This window comes from Danio rerio, chromosome 24 (genome assembly GCF_049306965.1).
Source record: "Danio rerio strain Tuebingen ecotype United States chromosome 24, GRCz12tu, whole genome shotgun sequence".
Lineage (NCBI taxonomy): Eukaryota > Metazoa > Chordata > Actinopteri > Cypriniformes > Danionidae > Danio > Danio rerio.
Genome location: NC_133199.1, coordinates 24,114,082 through 24,137,500, shown reverse-complemented (window position 1 = coordinate 24,137,500; position 23,419 = coordinate 24,114,082). Strand labels below are relative to the sequence as shown.

The following is a 23,419-nucleotide window of genomic DNA, read 5'->3' as shown; positions in this document are numbered from 1 at the left end:
GGAAATATGTGAGGGTTGTGTCTGTGTGTCCAGCTTGGGGAAAACCCCTGATTGGATCTCAGAAGGAAATGGTGGGCTGGTTTGTGTACCACATGTTTAAAGGGTCCCGCAGCCCTGTGAACATCCACTGTCTCTTGTTTTGAATGACATTGTGGTATTCAAATAAGCGACATAAATGGAAAAGTGATCCAAACATAATGTTTGTGGAGTTTGATTTGCTGGAGCTGATTGTGTGAGGGATATCTTATTTGCACTTGGCTCTAAATAGATGATGCTTTTGTGAGGAAACCTGTGAGCATGGTTTGAAACAGATTTTTTTTCTAGGTCATTTCAGTTGTAGGTGAACATATGAGGAACATTTACTAGTATTGCACATGGTTAGTAACTTGAACAAAAAAAACTGAAAACTTAAAATATGATTTGGTAGCTGATTGCTTAAATTGTGACGCCTGAAAATGGCTATTTTTCCATCCAAAGATGCATACTAGATATATGCGCACAAAACTGGAAAATTCCACAAAGTATTTTTTAAAAAAAAGCACTGTTTATATCCAACGAGTCAAAACTAACTAAAACATCACTTCCTGATAAACTGGCTACAGATATTAAAAAGCAAATTGGAAATTGCTGAGGTTGGAGAAGCCACTGTGGCTTTTTTTTTTTTTTAATATAAAACATAACTTGTGCCTCCAGAAGACGAAGTCAAATGCAATGAATGCAAGGTTGCAAGACCATTTTTTGGTCACTCAAGACCATTCTGAGAGGTAATAATAATGCTGAAACATTTTGATGATGGACTTTGCTTAGGAGATTTTATAATGACCAAAAAAATCTGAGAATGTCCATTAAAGCGGTCCCATTGAACCCATTTTTGTCATCACATGATCTGTTAAAACAAAGTCTCATGACATTATTTTGTTTTTGCTGAAATTTATTCAGAAAATGTATTTCCATTGTAGTTTATGCACATTTTTCTTAGCATTTATCTCACTCAGTTGTGTGCATAAGTTGTTTTTAAATCCACATTTTCAAATTTTTTATTACACATCATTTATGCAATATTACAAAGTTCACTTAAGAATAGGTGGATGAAAGCATAACTAATGTTATGGTAAGGTTTCCAAGCTTGATTGTCAATTAGAGGACAATCTGAATGTTTTAGCACACTCCATAGCAACAGAAAAGTATGCTATATGTAATATGTGGTATGTATGAATGGAATTTAGATGCCAAGTTGTCATCATTACGACAACCAACCTGCATCAGCTTCACTTCCGTTCATAAATCCTCTGCTGTGGCCTCATTGAATACCTGTAACCTGTTCAAGTGTCTAAAAACAAATCTGAACATCCTGAAATCCTTTTAACTTGCTGGCAATTATCCACCTCACCCACTATATGTGTGTGATATGGCTATGCATTACGTTTACTTCATTGAAAGTTCGAGCTTTGTTTTGGTGAAGCTGCTAAAGCGAATCGCATGCCAGTATGGTTGTTTGGATCTCATCAGGACAGTGAGGTTGGCAATCATTCAGCCTGTGTAGTCATTAATATGTGTTTGTTTGTTTCGCAGATGATGAAGAGGCACTTTCCTCCATTATGAAGGACTTGGCAGCTTTGCGCTTCTGCTACCACATCAAGAGCAACAACAGCAACAAGCCCAAGAGCAGAAGCCCGTCGTACAGACAGGTAATTATTACCCACAATGCACCAGTCAGCACCAGCTAACATTGTGTAGAGCTTAAGCATGGGCCTTGGCTAAAAATATCACAGTATTGTGATTACTGCTCTAAAATATGTTCTTTTTAAATGTTTTGGTAAAAAAAACATTAAACACACTGTATTTTAGTTTAAGAAACGTTTCAAATATTTTGGATTAGTAAAACCAGTCAGGCCAAATAATTCAAATAAATCATTGACCTTCATTAGTTTTAGAAACACAGATTTCTTTACAGCTTTAAAAGGCATCTTTCGGTATCTTTCTTTTCTCTGGATATAAAGTAATCCACTGCACTTGTCAGGTTCATAGCATGCATGGATGTTGGTGTGTATGAGATTTGTTTTCAGATGTTTGCTGAATTGTGAGCTGACCAGTCAATTTTAATGTGGAAGCTTTTTTTTTCTGCTGGAGATACTGTTGCCCTAAAAAACGAAATAGAATAGTTGTAAACTTGCATATACCATTGGAATGGTACAACAGAAAATGTCAAAACCTGGACTTTTTCAAACCACAGTAAACATTGAAACTGGTTATCCTCCTATAGTAGAGCTGTACTGTTTTTTAAAGCAAAATGATTCTTTAGTGACAAGTCGGCTGACTGGCCTTAAGGAAAGAAATTGGACTGAATTTAGCCAGATCATATGTGTTTTGGATCTGTTCTAATTTGAACAAGAGTGATCTAGTCATGCAACTAATCATGCATTAGAATAAAAAACATTTAAAAAAAAAAAGGTTTACTTTATTGTTGTCCTAACCTTCTTAAAATGACAATACTATCAAAATGATATATTATAATTATTTACTTATTTATTTATCTACTTATTGTACTGTATATAATGAACTGGACTGCTAAATAAACAAATACTATGTTTATAATATAATATAATATAATATAATATAATATAATATAATATAATATAATATAATATTCATATCTTGTCGGCTTAGTCCCTTTATTAATCTGGGGTCGCCACAGCAGAATGAACCGCCAACTTATCCAGCAAGTTTTTACGCAGCGGATGCCCTTCCAGCCGCAACCCATCTCTGGGAAACATCCACACACACATTCACACACTACAAACAATTAAGCCTACCCAATTCACCTGTACCGCATGTCTTTGGACTTTGGGGAGCACCCGGAGGAAACCCATGCAAAGGCGGTGAGAACATGCAAACTCCACACAGAAACGTCAACTGAGCCGAGGTTCGAACCAGTGACCTTCTTGCTGTGAGGCGACAGCACTACCTACTGCGCCACTGCCTCGCAATATAATATAATATAATATAATATAATATAATATAATATAATATAATATAATTAATATAATATAATATAATATAATTAATATAATATAATACTTCTAGCTTGACCTTGTATAATCCCTGGCAGATCTGCACTGTTAGATAGAGTTTTAAACAGGATACAGCTGAGAGAGGCACTACTGTTAACATTTAACATCCGCTCCCTGTGCACTGTACTAAGTACTTTCAGTGCCTAAATTCTCATTACAATACTGTCACTCCACACCGGATACCAGTCAGACTCCAGATAAATGGCTGGCATGAGCTTTGTACACACACACACACACACACACACACACACACTTACAAACTCACACACAAACATACATGCACAAACATGCACACTACTTCTGTCAAACTCTTGATTGTTTTATTTTACACACATTTACTACATTTCTTCTCTCACATACACAAAATGCCAGAAGCAACTTTCCCATCTAACCACCCCATTATAATAGCTCAACCATAAGAGCGCAGTAGATTGGCATTTGTCTTGACAGGTAATGCGGGTGTTTAATGAAGAAGCTCATGAACTTGCAGATTGCTTCTTATTTGAGTGTCTCTCTGCTCTCCTCACATGAGTGTTGTCGTGGTGTGGACGCTGTGACTGTAGACGGAGACTGTTCATTATCTGTGCCAGTGAAGCTCTGTGTGTCTCGAGGGAAGCGCTGAAGTTAATGCTGCAGCTAGATTCGCTGATTTCAGAACAGTAGGGGAGACCGCAGGCTTTTCTCTTTACCAGAGGCAGAGCAGTTTGAGCAGGAGTTGTGCTACAAGTCATTAGACTGAAAACTATTATGCTGTTTTATTTTTCTGTGCTTGGTGATGTTTGGGTTATATTGATATGACAAAAGAAAATTTTTATTTTTAAATGAAAAAGTTTCTTTGTTTTGCTTGTTTATTTTTTTAGATACTGCAAAGCTTAATAATTGAAAAATGTATCTAATAATATTTTAGCTTTAGTTTTATTATAATTTAGTTCAGGGTGACATGGAGGCACGGTCACCTCACAGCACGATGGTCGCTGGTTTGAGCCTCGGCTGGGTCAGTTGGCGTTTTTGTGTGGAGCTTGCATGTTTTCCCTGTGTTGACGTGTGTTTCCTCCCGGTGCTCCGGTTTCCCCCATAGTCCAAAGACATGTTGTACAGGTGAATTGGGTAGGCTAAAATTGTCTGTAGTGTATGAGTGTGAATAAGTGTGGATGGATGTTTCCCAGAGGTTGCAGCAGGAAGAGATCCGCTGCTTAAAACATGTGCTGGATAAGTTGGTGGTTCATTCCTCTGTGGCGACCCCAGATTAATAAAGGGACTAAGCCGAAAGGAAAATGATTTAATAATTTAGTTAATAACTTAATTGTTAAGTAATTATTACTAATAATAATAATTTTAATAATAAAAATAATAATAATAATAACAATACATCATTTTATTCTGCTTTTGCAAAATGAAAATGTACAGCAAACATTGAATGAACAAACAATAGACAATTAATTATTTACAATGGGAACCTTTAAAGATAAATTCCAATATAGATATAAATCTATTATTTAATTGACCTTTTTTGATTATAATGAACTGGAGTGCTTCTGTTAATATTTTATTTTACCAAGCAATTTTTTATTTTATTCTGCACTGCAGAATAAAGTACAGCTAGCACTAAATAACTGAACAATATACAACAGGTTTTTTACTTTATACTTACATTTTTTTTTAATACTTTTACTAATACTTTTATATAATACTTAATATATTACTATCTTAATGAACTAATTATAATGACAACTATATTAGTACCCTCATGCTTATTCTGTGCTAGCCTATCACCCATTATTGTTGTCTATTTATTTGTTTGTTTGTTTGTTTATTATCATTATTATTTATTAGTAAAAGTATTATTAATAAGTATTAGTAAAAGTATTATTAATAAGTATTAGTAAAAGTTTAATATTATTTTTTTAAGTATACAAGTAAAAAAGTACATTGGAAAAAAACAAACATTGTATATTGTTCATATATTCAGTGCTAGCTGTACTTTTATATATACAGTGCTCAGCATAATTGAGTACACCCCATTTTGAAAATGATTATTTTTATCCATTGCTCAGTAAGGCAATGTATTTTGGAGAATTTAAACAAAAACAGATTTATGAAATGGATATATTTATTAACATAATATTTTAGTCACCAATTAAATTTAGAAATTTAAGATTAAGTGTAAGCTAGTTTAAGATTTAGGGTGCAAAAACAAAACGAGGTTTCTTTAGTGATATATATATTTTTTCCATGTTTTCATTTATAACAAGAATGCTTTCATTTTTTTTTTTTATCACGTTTTATCATCTCTAACCTCCTTTAACATGGGAATGCTCCTAAAGGAAATAAAACATCCCACATGCCTGATTTTTATCAGTCAGAATGGTGGAAATCATTTTGAATAATACGCAAACATTTGCATTCATTAAATGACTGTTGTTTTATGCACCTGCTAACCTAAGATTATCACGCTTGTTTAGTAAGTTCAGCAAATTCTCAGTATTTATATCTTCGCTTTAGCAATTAGAAGTATAAAATACCTTTTGAAGCCAAGTCTACAGATTTCAAAAATAATAAAATTGCTCATCAATGCCTGAAACACACAGGCTCCTGGTGATTTCTGGTTTTCTAGTAATTTAGTTTCCACTGAATTCTTTTCATGTTGTTGTTTTCTTCTCTCAGGATTTGCGGGTGAAGCTGGAGCATGAGCGTGAAAAACGGTGAGTCTCATTATTTCTGCAGCTCTCCATTCATCCATCCGTCCCATATCTCGTTCCTCTCATCTGATCCCAGCTCTCGATACACAGTTTTAAGATCTCGTGGAAAATATGCCAAGCTGCCCAAAAGAAGCAGAAGGTTCCTATAAAAGTATGCTGACATTTAGACGTTGCGTTTCACACTCGCTCTTTTACAGTTTGGCAGAGGAAAGAGGAGCTAAAGCCAAAGCGCTTGAGCTCAGTGGCACACCCTAATATTCATTCTCAGTGTCCTGTAGGTCATCCGTGCGCCCACACACTCAACCAGTCATTTCTTCCAGCATAACCCTGCCAACACGTGAGTCTGTGCAGAAGACGTCCACATGTGCTTCAGCATTCCCTAATGAGGCTACGCTTACCGTTAAGCATTTTCTTTCTTTTTTGTTTTTCAATTTTTGCTATGGTTACACCTACTTTAGTGTTTAGAGGGTCAAAAACATTGAGGTATTTTGAAAATATTGGAGAGCCTCATTTAGAATGACAATTGAAACCAAAACACTTATATTACATTCTGAAAGTGTGCACTTTTTTCGTGAAGAAAAACACTACCTAACAAAAGTCTTGTTGTCATGGATCCCAGTTGTAAGAGCAACAAATAATAACTTGACTTCTAGTTCATTATTTGGGAAAGTGGCAGAAGGTAAATTTTTCAGATGAATTATCTGTTGAACTGCATCCCAATCACCACAAATTTCGTTCTTTGCCATTCCAGGTGACTTTATTAATAAATTATTTGATTCATTGCAGAAATGGATGGATGCAGTCCTCCAGGCTCATGGGAGTCATATGCAATATTCATTCTTTTTCCACTGCACCAAATCTTTATATTCTATACTGTACATTATTTCTGTTAAGTGACAAGACTTTTGTCTAAGCAAAGCCAGACCTTACTGTACAAAATAAATCATTAACTGAAGGTATGATCATATTTTATTTTGGTAAAATAAGCAAAATAAGCCTTTCATATAATGCACTTCTGATACCAAATGATCAACTAGAAGTCAAGTTATTGTTTGTTGTTCTTAAAACTTGGAACAACAAACAAGACTTGGCGACAAGACTTTTTTCAGGTCATGTATACTAACAGAAGAGTATGCAAGCTTTAGGACGTTTTGCTTTTTTCGGTAACGGAATTTATTTTCTCAAGATTTAACAATCAAAAGTCTCTCATTTGAAACAAATGCAGTTGTTTCGATAAATAGTTAAGCTACTTAATGTAGAAAATGTCACTGGATGATTGATTGTGCACGCATCTTGTCACATCATCTGAAACTGCATTTGTTTCAAACGAGAGACATTTGTTTTGTTTAAATTTGCCAAGACGATTATACACTTATATTGCATTTACATACATTTACATGATGTCAAAAGTGACTTACAGTTGAGGAGACATTCAACTAGAAAAAGGCAATACATGCAAGAAGTGCTAATTATGCAAAGGAACTCTTTTTGCTCAGAGAATTTAATGCTTTTTATTGAGAGAAAAGAGATTGTACGGGTGGTTTGTCAAACCCACTCTCTTGTGTTAAGCACACTTCATGAATACAAATTGTTTTTTAAGAGGTATGGAGTGATTGCTAGAAAGTGTCTGGTGCAAAACTGGTGTTTAAGTGTCGGTTAAAGTGTTGGAAATGAAAGAGTGTTTTCTACAGGTGGTTTGTCAAGCCCACTTTCTATTAGAGCCTTGTTGTTTATAATGAGTTCCATTATAACTTAAATTTAAATGTCACTTTTTTTTGCTCCCAATACAGTTTAACAGTAGACTCGTGTTAATAAATACTCAACTATATTATATTTAGAGTTTTATTTAATAACTGTTTACATAGAGTTTTGTAATTTTGTAGCTACTTGTGGTAATTTTTAATGCAGGTAACATTTAAAGGATTATACAATACAATTTATTAGTTGTTTATAATGAAAACCATAATAATTAGTTTTATTTAATGTATGTTCATAGTTTTTCAGTCCACTTTTATAACTTCTTTTATTGTTGTGCAGTGTAGATGGAAATCTTTTCTGAAACATATATTGGAAACGGCAGTGAGATTGGTTTTCCTTTTTAAAATGCCCTGTTTAAGCAAAAATGCACTTAATCTGAAATGGAAAAGGCTTTGTTTACAGGAAGAAAGTGAATTAACATTCATCTCAGTCAGTAACACAAAGCCTCTTTGCATGCTGGGAGAAGTCACACTTTTGCTCTTAAAGATGCTCAGTTGTGCCGCTCTGCCGTCTGTGTGAAAGTGTCTTTGTCGCAGGAAGTCGGCGCCGCGTCACTGGCTGAAAGAGGTGCCACTTTCACAGTTTTAATTGGCTGCTGGAACACTAAATCTTTGTTTTTAGTCCTTTTCTGTTCTGTTGTTTGTTTACAGAGAGATCAGACTTTATGAAGAGGTGATGGACCACTGTTAGATAACATATCCCACAGGTCAGCTTTAGGAAACAGTCAGACAAAAAAACCTTGTAATGTAGTTTGCGGTTATGAAATGTTAGTTAACGTGGTTATGAAAACAGTGCATATGTTTATGGAAGGTTGCTTGTGGGTTGTAAACATTAAACATATATATATATATATATATATATATATATATATATATATATATATATATATATATATATATATATATATATATATATATATATATATATATATATATATATATATATAACCTAAAATTTCTGTCCTGCAATGTTTTGGGAGCAACATTTGTGTATTTTTACACAATGTAAGAATTTAATAAAATGTATTAGAAATAAAAACTTTACCAAAAAGCTAATAAACAGACCTTAATTATTGACATTTATTTAACATTTAGAATATTACAATGCAAAATATAACTTTTTTTTTTTTTTTAGCTAATATTAGAATATTTTTTAAATATTGCAATAAAAGACCAGTAATTAAAAATGCCTATATGCCTTATACCTATAGGTGTAACTAAACAATATGTAATATTTACATATCAGCAAAGTAATATCATGGTATCTTTTTCTCATTTTCTTTCATCATAAAATCATAACATGCGTTAAACTGTCATAGGTACATATATCTCCATATCTCAAAGCACACATCATAAATCCACACACAGTAATAAAAAACTCATCAGAACAGACATTAGTTAGCAGACCAGCCTAGTTGGACGCATCAAGATCTTCTTCCTCTGGCAGCGACACTGAGTCAGGAAACGTAATGCCATGCCAAACACAGAGAGACGCGGCCAAACTGAGAGCTTATCTGTGCGTGCCGAGGAAGGAAAATCATCTCGTAGGCCACATCCTCCATTTTTCCAGCCTTCCGCTCGGATTTTCTTCAATCACTATCTCCCTCATCGGCCAGAGTAAACACGGCCATCGCTCAAACTTTCATCTACTGAAGATCTGACTGTTCAACCACACACAACTCATCTCTAATCAGCTGGATTTCACCCATGACCAACGTCCCCAGTTGAAGTCTTTCCACAGGGTGTCTGCAGGGCCTTAAAGAGTCTTAATATGCCTTAAATTTCAAAAACAAAACTTTAGGCCTTAAAGTCTTAAATTCACTGAAATATTTTCTTGCTTGCCTTAAATAATTTTCAACAGGTCTTAATTTTTCTTTGTTTATGTAAAGCTACCCAATCGATCCAGCACATCCAATCACCAACTAGGGCTGCATGATATTGGAAAAATCTGACACTGCGATATATATTGCGACATGAATTTCACCAGATGATTTAAACAGCTTTATTTGGAGCATTTTCATTAACTTAGATTGTGGGTGATCAAGTCTATTTCAATGCAGTGCATCATAAAATCAAATAAATTACAAGCTTACATAAGCATGTCAGAGCAAAAATAAAAGTTATAAACGGTGCTCTGCGGTTATCTGGACAGACTAATATTGTTCAAGTGCAGGATTTGAACAGTCAAGCGTAAAATAACATGGTCATCGTTGTATAAACAATTTTTTAAAAATAAGAATATTTATTATTATCTTTATCTTTTAATCTTTAATAAAAAGAAATCTAATCCTGCGATGTTACTATTGCAGATACACACGTTGCGATATTGATGCTCAAACGATACATTGCTGTATTTGCTTTATTATGAACAGAGCAAATCTCAGTTCATAATAGGCTTGGGCGGTATGTAAATTTTGATACTGTCAAACCTCCTTCCTATTTTACCTCGGTACACGGTATTACCGTGCATAATAAAAATGATGATGTAAGACCCATTCATAACTAAATTCTTAACTACTATACCATTCCACTGTGCATCCATTTAGTTTTATTAAATTTTTCTAAGTTTTTTTAAAAGTTATGTTGAAAAAAATATTTGTGTACAACTTGGGTCTGCTTGATTTGAAGCATTATTTAAAATATGTGGTTAAGAAATTATTAATAAAAATAAAAATCTGCTGGGCTATTAAAAACAATCTTTAGCGTTTAGCCCTATGAATGTCTGAAATGTTATTATTGTTGGTCTTAAGTCTTAAATTGGACTTCATTTGACTCGCATAAGCCTCTGCAGATGAGAAACAATCAGCTGCTGTTATGTTGGAGATGCAAAAAATGCTGATTGTTGAGCTCAGAGTTTGTTAGTGGTTGATATGAAATAGATAGTTATGTGACTGTGTAGTTAAAATTTTTATCAACTAGACTAAGAAACACCAAAAAGACAGCTATTCAACTTAAATGTTTAGTTAAAAAAGTTTAGCAGGACATGCTTTTCTTTTCCTTTAGTTTTAATCAAAATTTGGATCAACATCATATCTTTAATTCAAATCAGTCTAAAATCCCAAAAAAGCCTACAGGGCTCAGCATAATTGAGTACATTAATATTTGAATTTAGAAAATTAATATTTTTATCCATTTCTCAATGAATATAGACAATGTATTTTAGTGCATTTAAACAAAACAGCTTTATTAATTAAACAGATATATATATTAAAACAATAAATTTAAGCAACACCAAACATATTTAGAAATTAAAAGATAATACAATTAAATTCAAACAAAATTTAGCAAAAAAATTTTAAATAAAAACAACCTACACAATTTCAGCTATTTTTTTCCATTTTGCTTCTTTTGATTTTTCCTCTTCTTTAAGATTTGTATTTAATATTTTTTTTAGAACACAAAAATTCAGGTGCACTAGTTTTTCGACCATTTTTGTTAGATAAGCTCCAGCTTCAGTACTGGCTAATTTAATGTATATGCACAAATATAATATTGTATAGCTTACTAATTAAAATATAAATTTGAAAGATAGATTTATAAGGTGTGTACTCATATATGCTGAGCACTGTATAGACTGTATACTCATGTCATGTCTATAGTAATAATAATCAATAATCTTTATTAAATAGAAAAACCTTTCTCACTATCCTATATTTAGCTATACATTTTGAAATATTAAATAATTTTTATGCAAAAAGTTTTATTGAACGTTGTTTTACACTAATTTCAGGCATTCAATTCAGCAACATGTAGTTTGTAGCTATGAAAAGGTAGTTTGCATGAATATAAAAGCAATGCTTATTATCTTGTAAGGTTATTTTAGGATTGTAAAAATAAAACTTTAAAATAAAAGTAACCTTTAGAGAACATTCTTGTTTGGGTTATTTAATAATAACTATGTTCTACTTAGATGCTGCACATCCCTAAATCTAAAGTGCTCTGTGTGTGTGCGTGCGTGCATGTGCACCAATGGCATAGTTTTGGTTTGAATATTAGAGGTGCAAGTGTTGAATATTGGGTGATGTACGCTTGCATGCATGTGTATTCTTGTTTGCTATTGTGTTTATACTGTATGTGTATCCACCAACATTTGGTTGTGGTGCACACTTTTGGAGAAGGAATAGAAAATAGGCTTCCTGCTACTTCCAGAGTTGCTCCAGTTTTTTTTTTTTTTTTTGTCTTTTTCCTCTAAGGAAGTGCTCCATCTGCCTTTGTGTGTGTGTGTGTTGTGGGCACCAGTGTTGAAACAGTGGTCTGCTTCGCTTGATTAGGCCAAAAACACACACAGTCAAAGCGCATCATGCTTGCCTTTCACTGACATCATGCTTATACACCAGTTTAAACTCTCAGATTCTAATCTCTCATGCCACATTGATACACTTTAAGCATTGACGTGTTAGTTGGTTTGTGGTCTGTCATTCTTATGAGGAGTGCTAACTTTTTCTGTATGCTTATAAATGGTGCAGTGTCAGATCACTTTTTTCTCATGTTTATTTCTGACCTGTCCTTCATCATGTTTTTAGCAATAGCAGTGACTCCCAGTGTCAGAATGCTGCTTGTGATTGGAACTCTGCCATCACACACATCTGCAGTGGCATGTTTACATACTTTACCACTTACATATAGAGACTGTTGCTAAATTAAGAGAATGACTGTTGTGCTTGAAATTGGTTGGGGTTTAACCACCAGGCTTATTCTTCTACCCCTTAGAATAATTCCCTTCCAGAGGCCATTGAAGTTCAAGGATCTGCTTCAGAAAGTGACAGAGGCCTTCGGGCAGCAAATGGACCTGTACTTCACTGAGAAAGAGGTGATGCATTGATTCTAGTTATAGAACAGCACAATGAAAGTCTAGTACTTGATTTTTTTTGTATAGTTAAAATTTTGTTATCAGCAAAAAAGAATGACTATACGTCATTTTACTTGCAGAAGACACCCATTAAGATGCCTTTCAATGAAACAATAGTTTATATACAGTAACAAAAATGCTTGTCATGCATATTTAGAACATTAATCATTTGATGATTCATATTAAAAGATTGTATTTAAAGATAACAGTGCAACCACAGAAAACTAATTCATTGTGATTTTGTTATTTTGTCACTAACAAACCCACCCAAACCCAAAAGGGTTTTACCCACCCTTGAGCAAAATATTTTAGATACTTAAATCACAAACACATATATATTTACAGTATAGTTGAAGTCAGAATTATTAGCTCGTATCTTGACCTTAGAATGGTTTAAAAAAAAAAATTGGGGGGCCAAAATGAAAGAAAAAAATGCAAGTCATTCTCTAGAAAAAAAAACGATTATAGGAAATATTATAGAAATTTTCCTGCTTCATTAAATATCACTTGAGAAATATTTGAGTATAAAGAATGAATATTTTGATAAACTAATGATTTTGCCCTCAACTGTACTGCATATGATGCTGATTATTCAGCAATCAATAGGGTAAATTACATTTTATAATATTTTAAAACTGAATAATTAGTGTTTTAAAAAAATTTCTTTGTTTCAAGAGAGTTATTTTTATTGTTCTAATCTTTCATAATATTACTTGTTTTAACTAATGAAAATAATCAAGCAAGATTTATTCCAAAGATGCTCAAAAAGCTAATAATTTCAGTTCAATTTCATTATTTTTCAATAATCGAACATTTCTACTCTAATCTGAATTTGTGTATTTATACCTACATGTCTTGTTTCATTAACATTATCTCTGTCCTCAGATGTTGGTGGCTCTGAAATGTCAGGAAGATTTGGACCGAGCCATTCAGGGATTGAGCTCCAGCTCTGGAATGAACAACCTGCTGCGAGTGATCCTGAAAACACCTCCCAACAACCAAGTGAGTCCAGGCCAACACAAAGCACAGCCACCCAAACTAAACCCAGACCAAAGCCAAAATCAAAACCTTAACCTGCACATGAACTGCTACTCAGACTGCAAGACCTTTTTCTGCACAATTGTTCTAATAACAAATGCTACTTTTTGTTATATCTTAATAATTGGCATTAATTATGAGATTAGTTAGATTTTTAAAAGAAACCAGAGAACAGTCTATAGAACATTGATCTAGAAACAAACAGAACAGCAGGAAGGTTCATTAAAAAATGTAAGCAATTGTGGTGGCTTATCTTTTTTGTAGTATTATTATTATTATTTTATGAGTCACATTTTGAAAATGGCCAATTTGTTATGCAATGTTTGAAAATTTTTTCAGTCAAATGTTTTTAAAGGAATTTTGTTCTGATCGCAGAGACTGTTTATTTAAACAAAAATTCAGATAAACTGTTAATATTTTAAAGTAGACAAATAGAAATGTTATATTTTCCATTACTGTTAGTACACAATCCAACTACAGAAGGTTCAAGCTAAACGTGATGATCATCAAAACGTTTTGGTCATTTTAGATCATGCTAATGGTCTAATCTGATTCAATGATTTATGCTAAGCTAAGCTAAAAGTGCTCCTGCCAGATCCAGAGATCGGCTGAATAGATTAAAAAGGGTAAATCTCAACATTTTAACTCTTGGGGAGTTATAAAATTAAAGTATTTCCAAAAAAAAGTAGGGTGTTCCTTTGAAAAACTGCTTCTTTATATTTTATACGAGATAACATCAAATTTTAAAACAATTGTAGGTTTGTTCTATAATTTTTATTTTAATTTTTTTATTGATATTTTTCTTTTTGCACTGTATATTTTTTAACTAAATGAAAAAAATGTCCATCGTTTTGAAGTATATATTTAGCATATTGATTTAGCAGAATCCCTCAATAAATGTCAGTCTTTACAGTTCCTCCAGGTGAGCGGCCAAGACAAGCAGAGCGAGATGAAGTCATCCAGGTCGCTTGGAGATCTCAAAGCTTCAGTTCTCAAAGGCTCAGAACGAGTGCGCAAACACTCTACAGGTGCGTCACATCACCTTACACACCCCTAATACACACACACACACACACACACAGCCAAAATGACAGTAGATAATGGGTTAGCTTCGGCTTTGTTTGCACTTTCTCCATCAAGGCCGGGGAATGGCATCAAAGAGTGTGAGTGACGTCAGGGCCATTTGGAAAAATCATTTAGGATGTTTTAAATGGCAAAGGAACGAGTTGAAATCATCAGTTTCAGCCGACTTCCCTGCGCGATTGCATTTATATGATAGTCAGCCAGTTGGAATCAGTTTGCTCTGAATGCCGTTTCAAATGAATGGTTTACTTTTTTGGAAAATCGTTCTTGTTAACGTGTAAATCAAAATCTTTTTCTCAGAGATGCCTCCTGGTGGGATTCAGGAATGTTTTTGTGATTTAGGCTAAGTTAGATGTGACCGTCTCTCAGATTGTAGGTTATGTAAAACAACATTTAATTTAAATTTCATGATGCACAACAGATGTTCAATGCCACATTTATCCTTTCAACGCAGTGTAGGGATGTTGAATTTCTTGATCCTACTATGCATGTTTAATGGATCTGTGAATGTAAAAACTTAGTTTAAAGTCAGTAAGATGTATTGATGGAGATTTTAAGCTGACCAAGGCTTCATTTACTTTAAACGTATTAAAAACAGTAACAGACCTTTTTTCCAGCAATTTAAAATAATTGGCAAATAAGTTTTATTATTTTAATATGTTCTAAAATGTTTTTTATGTATTCATTAGTGATGCACTGATATGGATTTTTTGGCCGATATCGATAACCGATAACTCTTCAGACTTGTATATAGGCAGATAGTTATAAATATTTCAAAATGTTATATTTTTACACAGCAAACTTCATAATGGATTGAACTGGTCTTATGAAATGAGTAGTCTATACTCAGAGCAAAAAAGCTATATTTTCAAAATTGCAAGGTGATTATAAAGACCTACAGTATATTTACCATTTCACATATATCAGCATGCAAAAAAAATGTATTATTTCCTTTTCTTCATATCAAATTAACATGCAACTTGACTGTTGCATAAAAATAATTGGTTAAATAACAAATTGGGATTTAAAAAACAAGCAAGTTATTTTTATTTAAATAAAATGAAAATGAAAGAGATAAGGACTGAAACCAGCTCAAATGTTCTTGAATAAAACGTGCTACAGTAATGTACATATGTATAAATATGTCATATGCAAAAAAGCCTTTTTTAGAGGCGTTTTGACTGTTTAGAGCCACTGTAATAGTGAACAGCTAAATGCAGATAGAATGTTTTACTTTAGAAAATGCGGCACAGATTCATCCTATTTGGCGTTTTAGATTCTTTTGAACACATGTAGCTGCTGTGTGTCAAACAGACAACGCTTCTAAGTTCGTTCTTGCAGTCAATTGTAGGAAAAATGATTGATGAAAAGTTTATGTTAAACTGCTGCGAGTTTCACTCAACTGCGAGCGCAGAGTTGCCCTCGGAGTCAGATTTTGATACAAACCTGAGCTTTGAGCACACAGATGACTTTATGACAAACACAGAGCATAATAAAAAGACCGAATGTGCGGCAAGTTAAGGGCTCACCTTTCCCCCATTCTGTGGTGAAGGCTGTCAGATCTGTGTGTTTGTTTGTTTGTTTGTTTGTTTGTTTGTTTGTTTGTTTGTTTGTTTGTTTGTTTGTTTGTTTGTTTGTGTGTTTGTGTGTGTGTGTGTGTGCGCACGCGGGGACAGCCCTTACGCGCGCTCGTTATAATCTATCAATATTCTGACCAAACTGAATATAATCTTACATCAACGACACATGGCAACGCGTTGATAATAACCAGGGCCAGACGGAATCTGCGGACGTTTTTTGCTATTTCTGCGGAGAATTTTGGTAAAAATCTGTGGATTTCTGCGGATTTATTTTAGAAGTATCCAGCGCAGTATCATAACTAAAACATTATTACATGAAATAAAAAGTAATAAATTACTGAATAAAAACTAAATAAATTCAGATTTACACATTTACTCAAGTAAATAAACAGAATTAATGATGGGCTAAAAATCTGCAGAAAGCTGCGGAATTCTGCGGAAAATCTGCGGAAAATCTGCGAAATTCTGCGCGTGCATATTCTGTGTGGGCCTAAAAATAACAAATAATCAGATTACAAACAACCCAACGAGTTGTTTAGCACATGTGCACCACTGCTGTTATGTTTACACATTTAATATTTTTCTCCTAAGGTTTTTTAAACCAAAATACTCAATGACACTCAATCAAACATATCTATAATGATAAGGAATATGGTTACTTACTGAGCAATAAACGCACAGCAATGCCACATAAAGGAAATTTTTGAAGGAATAAACAGTGTGAGGAGAGCTCCATTATAGTGCACAGGACAAGTCTGAACAAGTTCCGCCCACGCATGCGCGAGGCAGGCAGGTCTTTACAATTACGTAATTTATCGTTAAAAACTATCGGCCTAATTTAGACATCGAATCGATAACGATAATCTTAAAAATAGCATTTATCGGCTGATAACAATATGGCCAACGATATATTGTGCATCCCTAGTATTTATTCATGTGATGCAAAAATTCAAGTAAAAAAAAAAATTATAAAATTGGAAACAAAACGAATTCAAAATGCTAAATAAAAACTATTTTTAAAAAACTATTTAATAAATAGTATATTTACAACTCCCAAAGATAGATAGATTTTTATTGTCTTATAAAACAATTTACTTTGAAAAAGCAACATGAACATATAACTGTTTTAATGAAAACATGTTTGTTTTTTTCATGTTATGTGTGTTTTGAATGTGGCACAATGGGAAGCTGTTTCTATTCCTCAGGTAGCTGTAGGTCTGGTCGGATCATTCACACGATATTCAGCAGCCAAAAAACACAGAGAAGTGAAGTTCATAACAGGAATAATATTATGCAAAGCAAGAACGAGTGTCATTTCCAAATCGAGCTCTGCTCAGCTCCGGCTTTCTCACCATCTCACATTTATACTGTTATTTTCACACCTGAAACAAGTCAAGAGAAGAGATTGTGTCTCCACATTGCATGCCAGATGATGGAGGTTGTAGGTTTTCGCTGGCTGAATGTCAAGGATGTGTTTTTACAGATTTTAGCATGTCAGAGCAGTCAGCATTTGTCATTATAATGGGCTGAAGGAAAAATACCTTCACACTGCCTGCATACAGAGCATGTTTTGCAGCATGTTTGGCAGATAGAGAATAACAATAGCATTTAATGTGCCAATATTGTAAAACAAATGGATGCATTTTAAATAAAAAAGCAAACTGAAAACATATAATGATTTAAAATCACAATTATTATTAGAATTTTGTGCAGTAGCATTCAGACTCTTAAATTGGTAAATTGTTAACATGTCATCAAATGATTCTCATTTTAAATATGCATTAGAGGATTTTCAGATATATAAACTATTGTTAGAGTAAATGACACATCTACTGTAAATCATGGTAAAATATTTGATTGACATGATTACGTTTAGCTCAGAAATTAAATTGATACTGTTTTTTAACAGTGACAGTGAAGACTTGCTAAAAAGTTGCATATTCTTTTTCATTCATTAATTTTTCTTGTCAGCTTAGTCCCTTTTTTAATCCGGGGTCGCCACAGCGGAATGAACCACCAACTTATCCAGCACATGTTTTACGCAGCAGATGCCCTTCTAGTTGCAACCTATCTTTGGGAAACATCCACACACACCCATTCACACTCATACACTACGGACAATTTAGGCTACCCAACTCACCTTTACCGCATGTCTTTGGACTGTGGGCTAAACCAGAGCACCTGGAGGAAACCAACGCAAAAGCAGGGAGAGTATGCAAACTCCACACAGAAACGCCAACTGACCCAGCTGAGGCTCGAACCAGCGACCTTCTTGCTGTGAGGTGACAGCTCTACCTACCCGCATATTCTTTTTACAAAAATACATTTTATTTATTTATTTTTCGTATTTGTATTATTTTTCATTTAAACCTTTATTTTACTAGGAAAAGCTCTTTGGAGTGTCCTGGATGAACAAACAATAAACATTGCAGACTACATGTCAAAATAAAAGAATACTAAATACAATTAAATAAATATTAACCATAAAAATCAGTCAATCAATCAATCAATCAATCAATTAATCAATCTTTATTTATGTAGCACCTTACTACAACCAAGGTCGACCAAAGTGCTTTACACCAGTAAAAACCAATTATACAATACAACTGAAAAGTAGACAATGCAAAAACAATAAGTCAATAAAGAGAAGCTGCTTTGACACAATCTACATTGCAAAAGCGCTATAGAAATAAAGATGAATTGAACTGAATCTAAAGCTTGACTTTAAAAAGCACCAAAAAAATGTCTAGGCTACAAGTAAAATAGTCTATAACAGGGGTGGCCAACGCTGTTTCTGGAGAGCCACCTTCCTGCAGATTTCAGTTGCAACCCAAATCAAACACACCTGAACCAATTAATTAGGACCTGAACACCACGTGATAATTACAGGCAGGTGTGTTTGATATGGGTTGCAACTGAAATCTGCAGGAAGGTGGCTCTCCAGGAACAGGGTTGGCCACCCCTGGTCTATAAGAAAAATTATTTGTGAAGGATCCTGTGACACAGAAGACTGGAGTAATTATTCTTTAAATCACAAAACGAAATAAATTAACGTTTCAGATGTATTCACATTGAAATTAGTTATTTTAAATCATGATAATAGTTCAAAGCATTACAGTTTCTATTTTTGGTTAAATAATTGCGTTGTTGGTGAGCATAAGACATCTTTCCAATACAAACACGAAATGATTTTCAATGTTCTCATATGTTTCCTTTTAGTTATTATTGAAACGTCAAATAAAACATTTTGGTGCATTTATAGATAATTTTGACAGATGTAAACAAAAACAGCTGTCGCCTCACAGCAAGAAGGTCGCTGGTTCGAGCTTCAGCTGGGTCAGTTGGCGTTTCTGTGTGGAGTTTGGATGTTCTCCCTGCGTTCACGTGGGTTTCCATCGGGGGCTCCGGTTTCCCACACAGTCCAAAGACATGCGGTACAGGTGAATTGGGTAGACTAAATTGTCCATAGTGAATGAGTGTGTGTGGATGTTTCCCAGAGATGGGTTGGGGCTGGAAGGGCATCCGCTGCGTAAAAAACCTGCTGGATAAGTTGGTGGTCCATTCCGCTTTGGCAACTCTGGATAAATAAAGGGACTAAGCCAAAAAGATAATGAATGAATGAATAAATATACAAAACCAATGGTCCTGACTCCTGACATATTTCTTGTTTTACATTTTAAATTTCCATAGCTCCTGAGAGTCCAAAAAGTTACACATATTGATAAATAATGTTATGATGTCTGTTATAACATCAAGTTATGATTGAATCGACTCATGTTACAGATATGAAATAGTTTGACAACAAGCAGGAAATGTTCATGGGCCAATGACAACACCACATTGAAATGGTCTATATCATATACATACAATGAATCATTGATATATCATAGATATGATAAAGTCTTAAAGAATGTAAAATTAAAGATGAATGGTTATTAAAAAATTATAAAATATATTTGAGAACATTAGTAATTTTTCATTTGGTAAAAGAATTCAGAAAGGTTTTGAACTTGTTGTTTTAAACTCTGCTTATAAAAATAAAGGAAGAAATATTTCATTCTTGTAATTGAGAAATGAGTTTACTGCCACTTTTTACCGGGGAGCAGAGTTATTTGCATTAATTTTATCCTCTAAACTCACATGCTGTTCCACACATTTATATTATGAAACAGTGCAGCGTTACATTGTTACAGCTTGATGCTTAGCAACCATCTTTCTATAACACGCACTGTAAATAAGCTGTGCTTTCAGCATTTGAGGAGAAAACATCAGTTAAAGAAAACATGTAAATTGATGTGTGAAACAATTGTATTATTTGTACTTTTTAAAACAATATACCGAAACAATACCCAGACTTCTTTCATAACCTCTTTTTCTGGTTTTGTATGGTAAATTTTGAGCAGTGTAAAATGTAAGGCTAGAATACCCAGGGTCCAGTTTACCTCAAGTGTGATTTAGACATTTTGACTCCACACCTCAATCTCAGTCATTATTCAGCTCTCTTTCATTAGTTGCTGTGGATGTGTTGATCTTGCATCATCAGACAGTGTGACGTATGTGTGTGTGTCTGCAGGGTCTCTGAACACAGGCCGCTCTTCACCACCTCCAGGCAGCGTCCCAGAAGAGCAGCAGCAGATCGCAAGACAGGGCTCCTACACCAGCATCCACAGTGAAGGAGAGTTCATCCCTGAAACACTCGACTCCAGTGTAAGTCACGCTTTAAGCTGCACATTACTGTTGAGGTTTGAAGTTACATTGGGAATTTTTGAGTATTTCAAGTCGATTTTACATTATCACTTTTGGTGTCTACCCATCAGAGTTGGGTTTATTCAGTTTTATTGTGAACGCAGCGTTCTAAAGTCAGGTGCGCACCAGTAAAAGGGTGGTCCGATGTATGGATCATATGAACTCCGCTATGTTTCACTTCTGAAGTGAACACAACTGTAATGGCCCGTTTCCACTGAGTGGTATGTTACGGTACGGTTCAGTTTGGTACGCTTTTATGGCCGTTTCCACTTTCAAAAGGCGTACCGAACCGTACCGTACCACTTTTTCTGCACCCTTTTGAAAGGGAACCAAACACGAGAAAGGGTACCAAAAGGCGGAGCTAGACGAGCAGCTAAACGCTATTGGTTTACGGAGATACTTCATTCACTTATGCAACAAGGCAAAATGTCAACAAAAAAAACAACCCAAGCTCATTCTGGAAATGTAGCCCCGCGGACGTTGCTGGAGACCGCGATTTACGTGGCCGGAGGTACGTATGGCCGCATTTAGTTTTTTTCGAGCGAACGCTGCGGGGCGGTGTGAGGCTGCTCAGCTCCTCCTCTTCGCGCTCACCGACCGACGGCTTGCCTCCGTGTGGAGGGCTTTCCCGCTGCAACCAGTCTGTCCACTTAGCTCGCAGCGTTACATCGACAGAGCAAAGGCCCGGAGGAGGAGGAGCCGGCCACGAGGACGACCGGGATCGAGTCCGGGGAAGAGCGGTTCCAGAAATCAGGTGAGATGAAAAACAGAATCCAAAAAATAAGGGCGAGAACGCGGCGAGATCCGAAAACACGGTCAAAATCAAAGACATGGGCTTTTGCTTTTTTTTTTCTGGACGGCTTTTGCAAACCGTCGCTTGGGTTTAGGGAAGGAGGAGGAGAAGGAAGAGGAGGGCGGCAGGGTCGGCCGATTGGCTGGCCGCCCGGTTGATCGTTCAGTCTTCTGCCAGCCAGTCGGACGGACGGTCGCTCCACAGCGGCCTCTGGCGGCTTTTCACGCAAAAACATCGCTCCCGAGAGGCGTCCGAGACACGAAAAAGCACACACAGCTGCCTCTCGCGGATCCTCGAAAACAAAAACTGCTCGAATGCATACCTCCCGGGACGTATTTCGCAGCCTGCAGAAACGTCTGCGGGGCTACATTTCCACAATGAGCCCGGGTTGAAAAAACCCGCTATGTTTAAAATACAAACGCAGCCGAGAGATTACAGCGGAATTATATATACATATAATAACGAGCCATGGTTGATCTGGGCTCAAACAAACCTTGTCATCGTCTTGATGAACAGCCAAAAAGCCATGGATTAGAGCAGAATCTACCCTGTGCCTCGTAGTTTTTTACGAGCCAGTCTGAAGCGCGAGCGTTTTCGCTTTCTTGCTTGTGCTCACCACGTGAGTATATCTGAAAAAACAAACTTCTTGAGCTCATGATAATAACATGCGCTTGATTATTGATGTGCTTTTAAAACCCGATCCTGTCAGACACTGACAAACGCGAGAGTGATGCGCGAAAAAAAGGAGAAGCTGGAAAAAAAAGGAGCACATTATTTCTTCAGCAAATGTGAACAAACTGCCTTGATTTAATTTTTATCATCTAATCATCTTTATCTTACTCTATAACAGAGGCTACACATGCTGCTGAAGATTACAGACACAGATAATAGGTTTTCACTGACTGTAGGCTATATTTTGTGTTGTTTTAAACCTAAATAAGGACGAAATGTCTGCTGTGTGTAGTTTTTCTGTAGTTGGTATTATATCTGAGACTGTAAAGGGCTGTATGTGTTCATATATGTTCATTTATTTATTTAATAAAATTACAGATGTTACAGTAGGCTATTTTGCGCTGTCATTGATCTGCAGTTATAATCAAATCCTGTTAATAGAAAAGTTAGTAATAAACATTTATACACAAGTATTTATGAGTGTAAAGCGTCTGTTTTGTGAGAAGTGCTTCTCATATGATATGTGAGCGACCCGTACAGCTTTACTGTAGACATTTCCTTGAGCTAGAATGATGCGACTGAAACTTTGTCATACACCACGCCCACCAAAAGGGGTACCCTTAGTAGTGGAAACGCAAGCCTGATAAAGGTGACCCGTACCGACCTGAACCGTACCGTACTGTACCAGTCTGTGTAAACGAGCCATAATTGCACAGAAAAATTACAGAAGTGTCACACTCTTAATCATGTTAACTGGTCAGACTGTGTATACAGTATGTACACTACCGGTCAAAAGAGTGGGGTCAGTTTTTTTTTTTTTCTGAAAAACAGAAAATTATTCTGTTTATGAAGGCAGCATTTATTAAATGAAAAAAATATATTGTTAAATATTTATTAAAAAAATTAAATAACCACTTTCTTATTGTATGTACTGTATGTACTGTACTGTACTGTATTGTATGTATGTAAACTACATCGCAATCTCCCCTCCCCCGCTAAAAAAGCAAACAATAAAAAAGCACAATAAAAAAGCACACCATAAAACACATCAAAAATTGAAATCCATTGAATGTCAAAACCTTGATGTCTATTTTGACTCCCACACATTAAGGCCTTTTTGACCACCAAAAT

General features: G+C 35.0%; 1 protein-coding gene across 1 annotated transcript in view; it reads left to right on the top strand.

The window, feature by feature from the left end:
• Window positions 1-23,419, top strand: part of map3k22 (mitogen-activated protein kinase kinase kinase 22) — a 111,486-nt gene that overhangs the window by 55,168 nt on the left and 32,899 nt on the right. Inside the window, exons 4-9 of the mRNA NM_001423668.1 lie at window positions 1,573-1,688; window positions 5,736-5,773; window positions 12,238-12,337; window positions 13,262-13,378; window positions 14,328-14,442; window positions 20,651-20,784. Of these exons, the coding sequence (NP_001410597.1) occupies window positions 1,573-1,688; window positions 5,736-5,773; window positions 12,238-12,337; window positions 13,262-13,378; window positions 14,328-14,442; window positions 20,651-20,784 (620 nt within the window). The remainder of the gene's footprint in view (window positions 1-1,572; window positions 1,689-5,735; window positions 5,774-12,237; window positions 12,338-13,261; window positions 13,379-14,327; window positions 14,443-20,650; window positions 20,785-23,419) is intronic.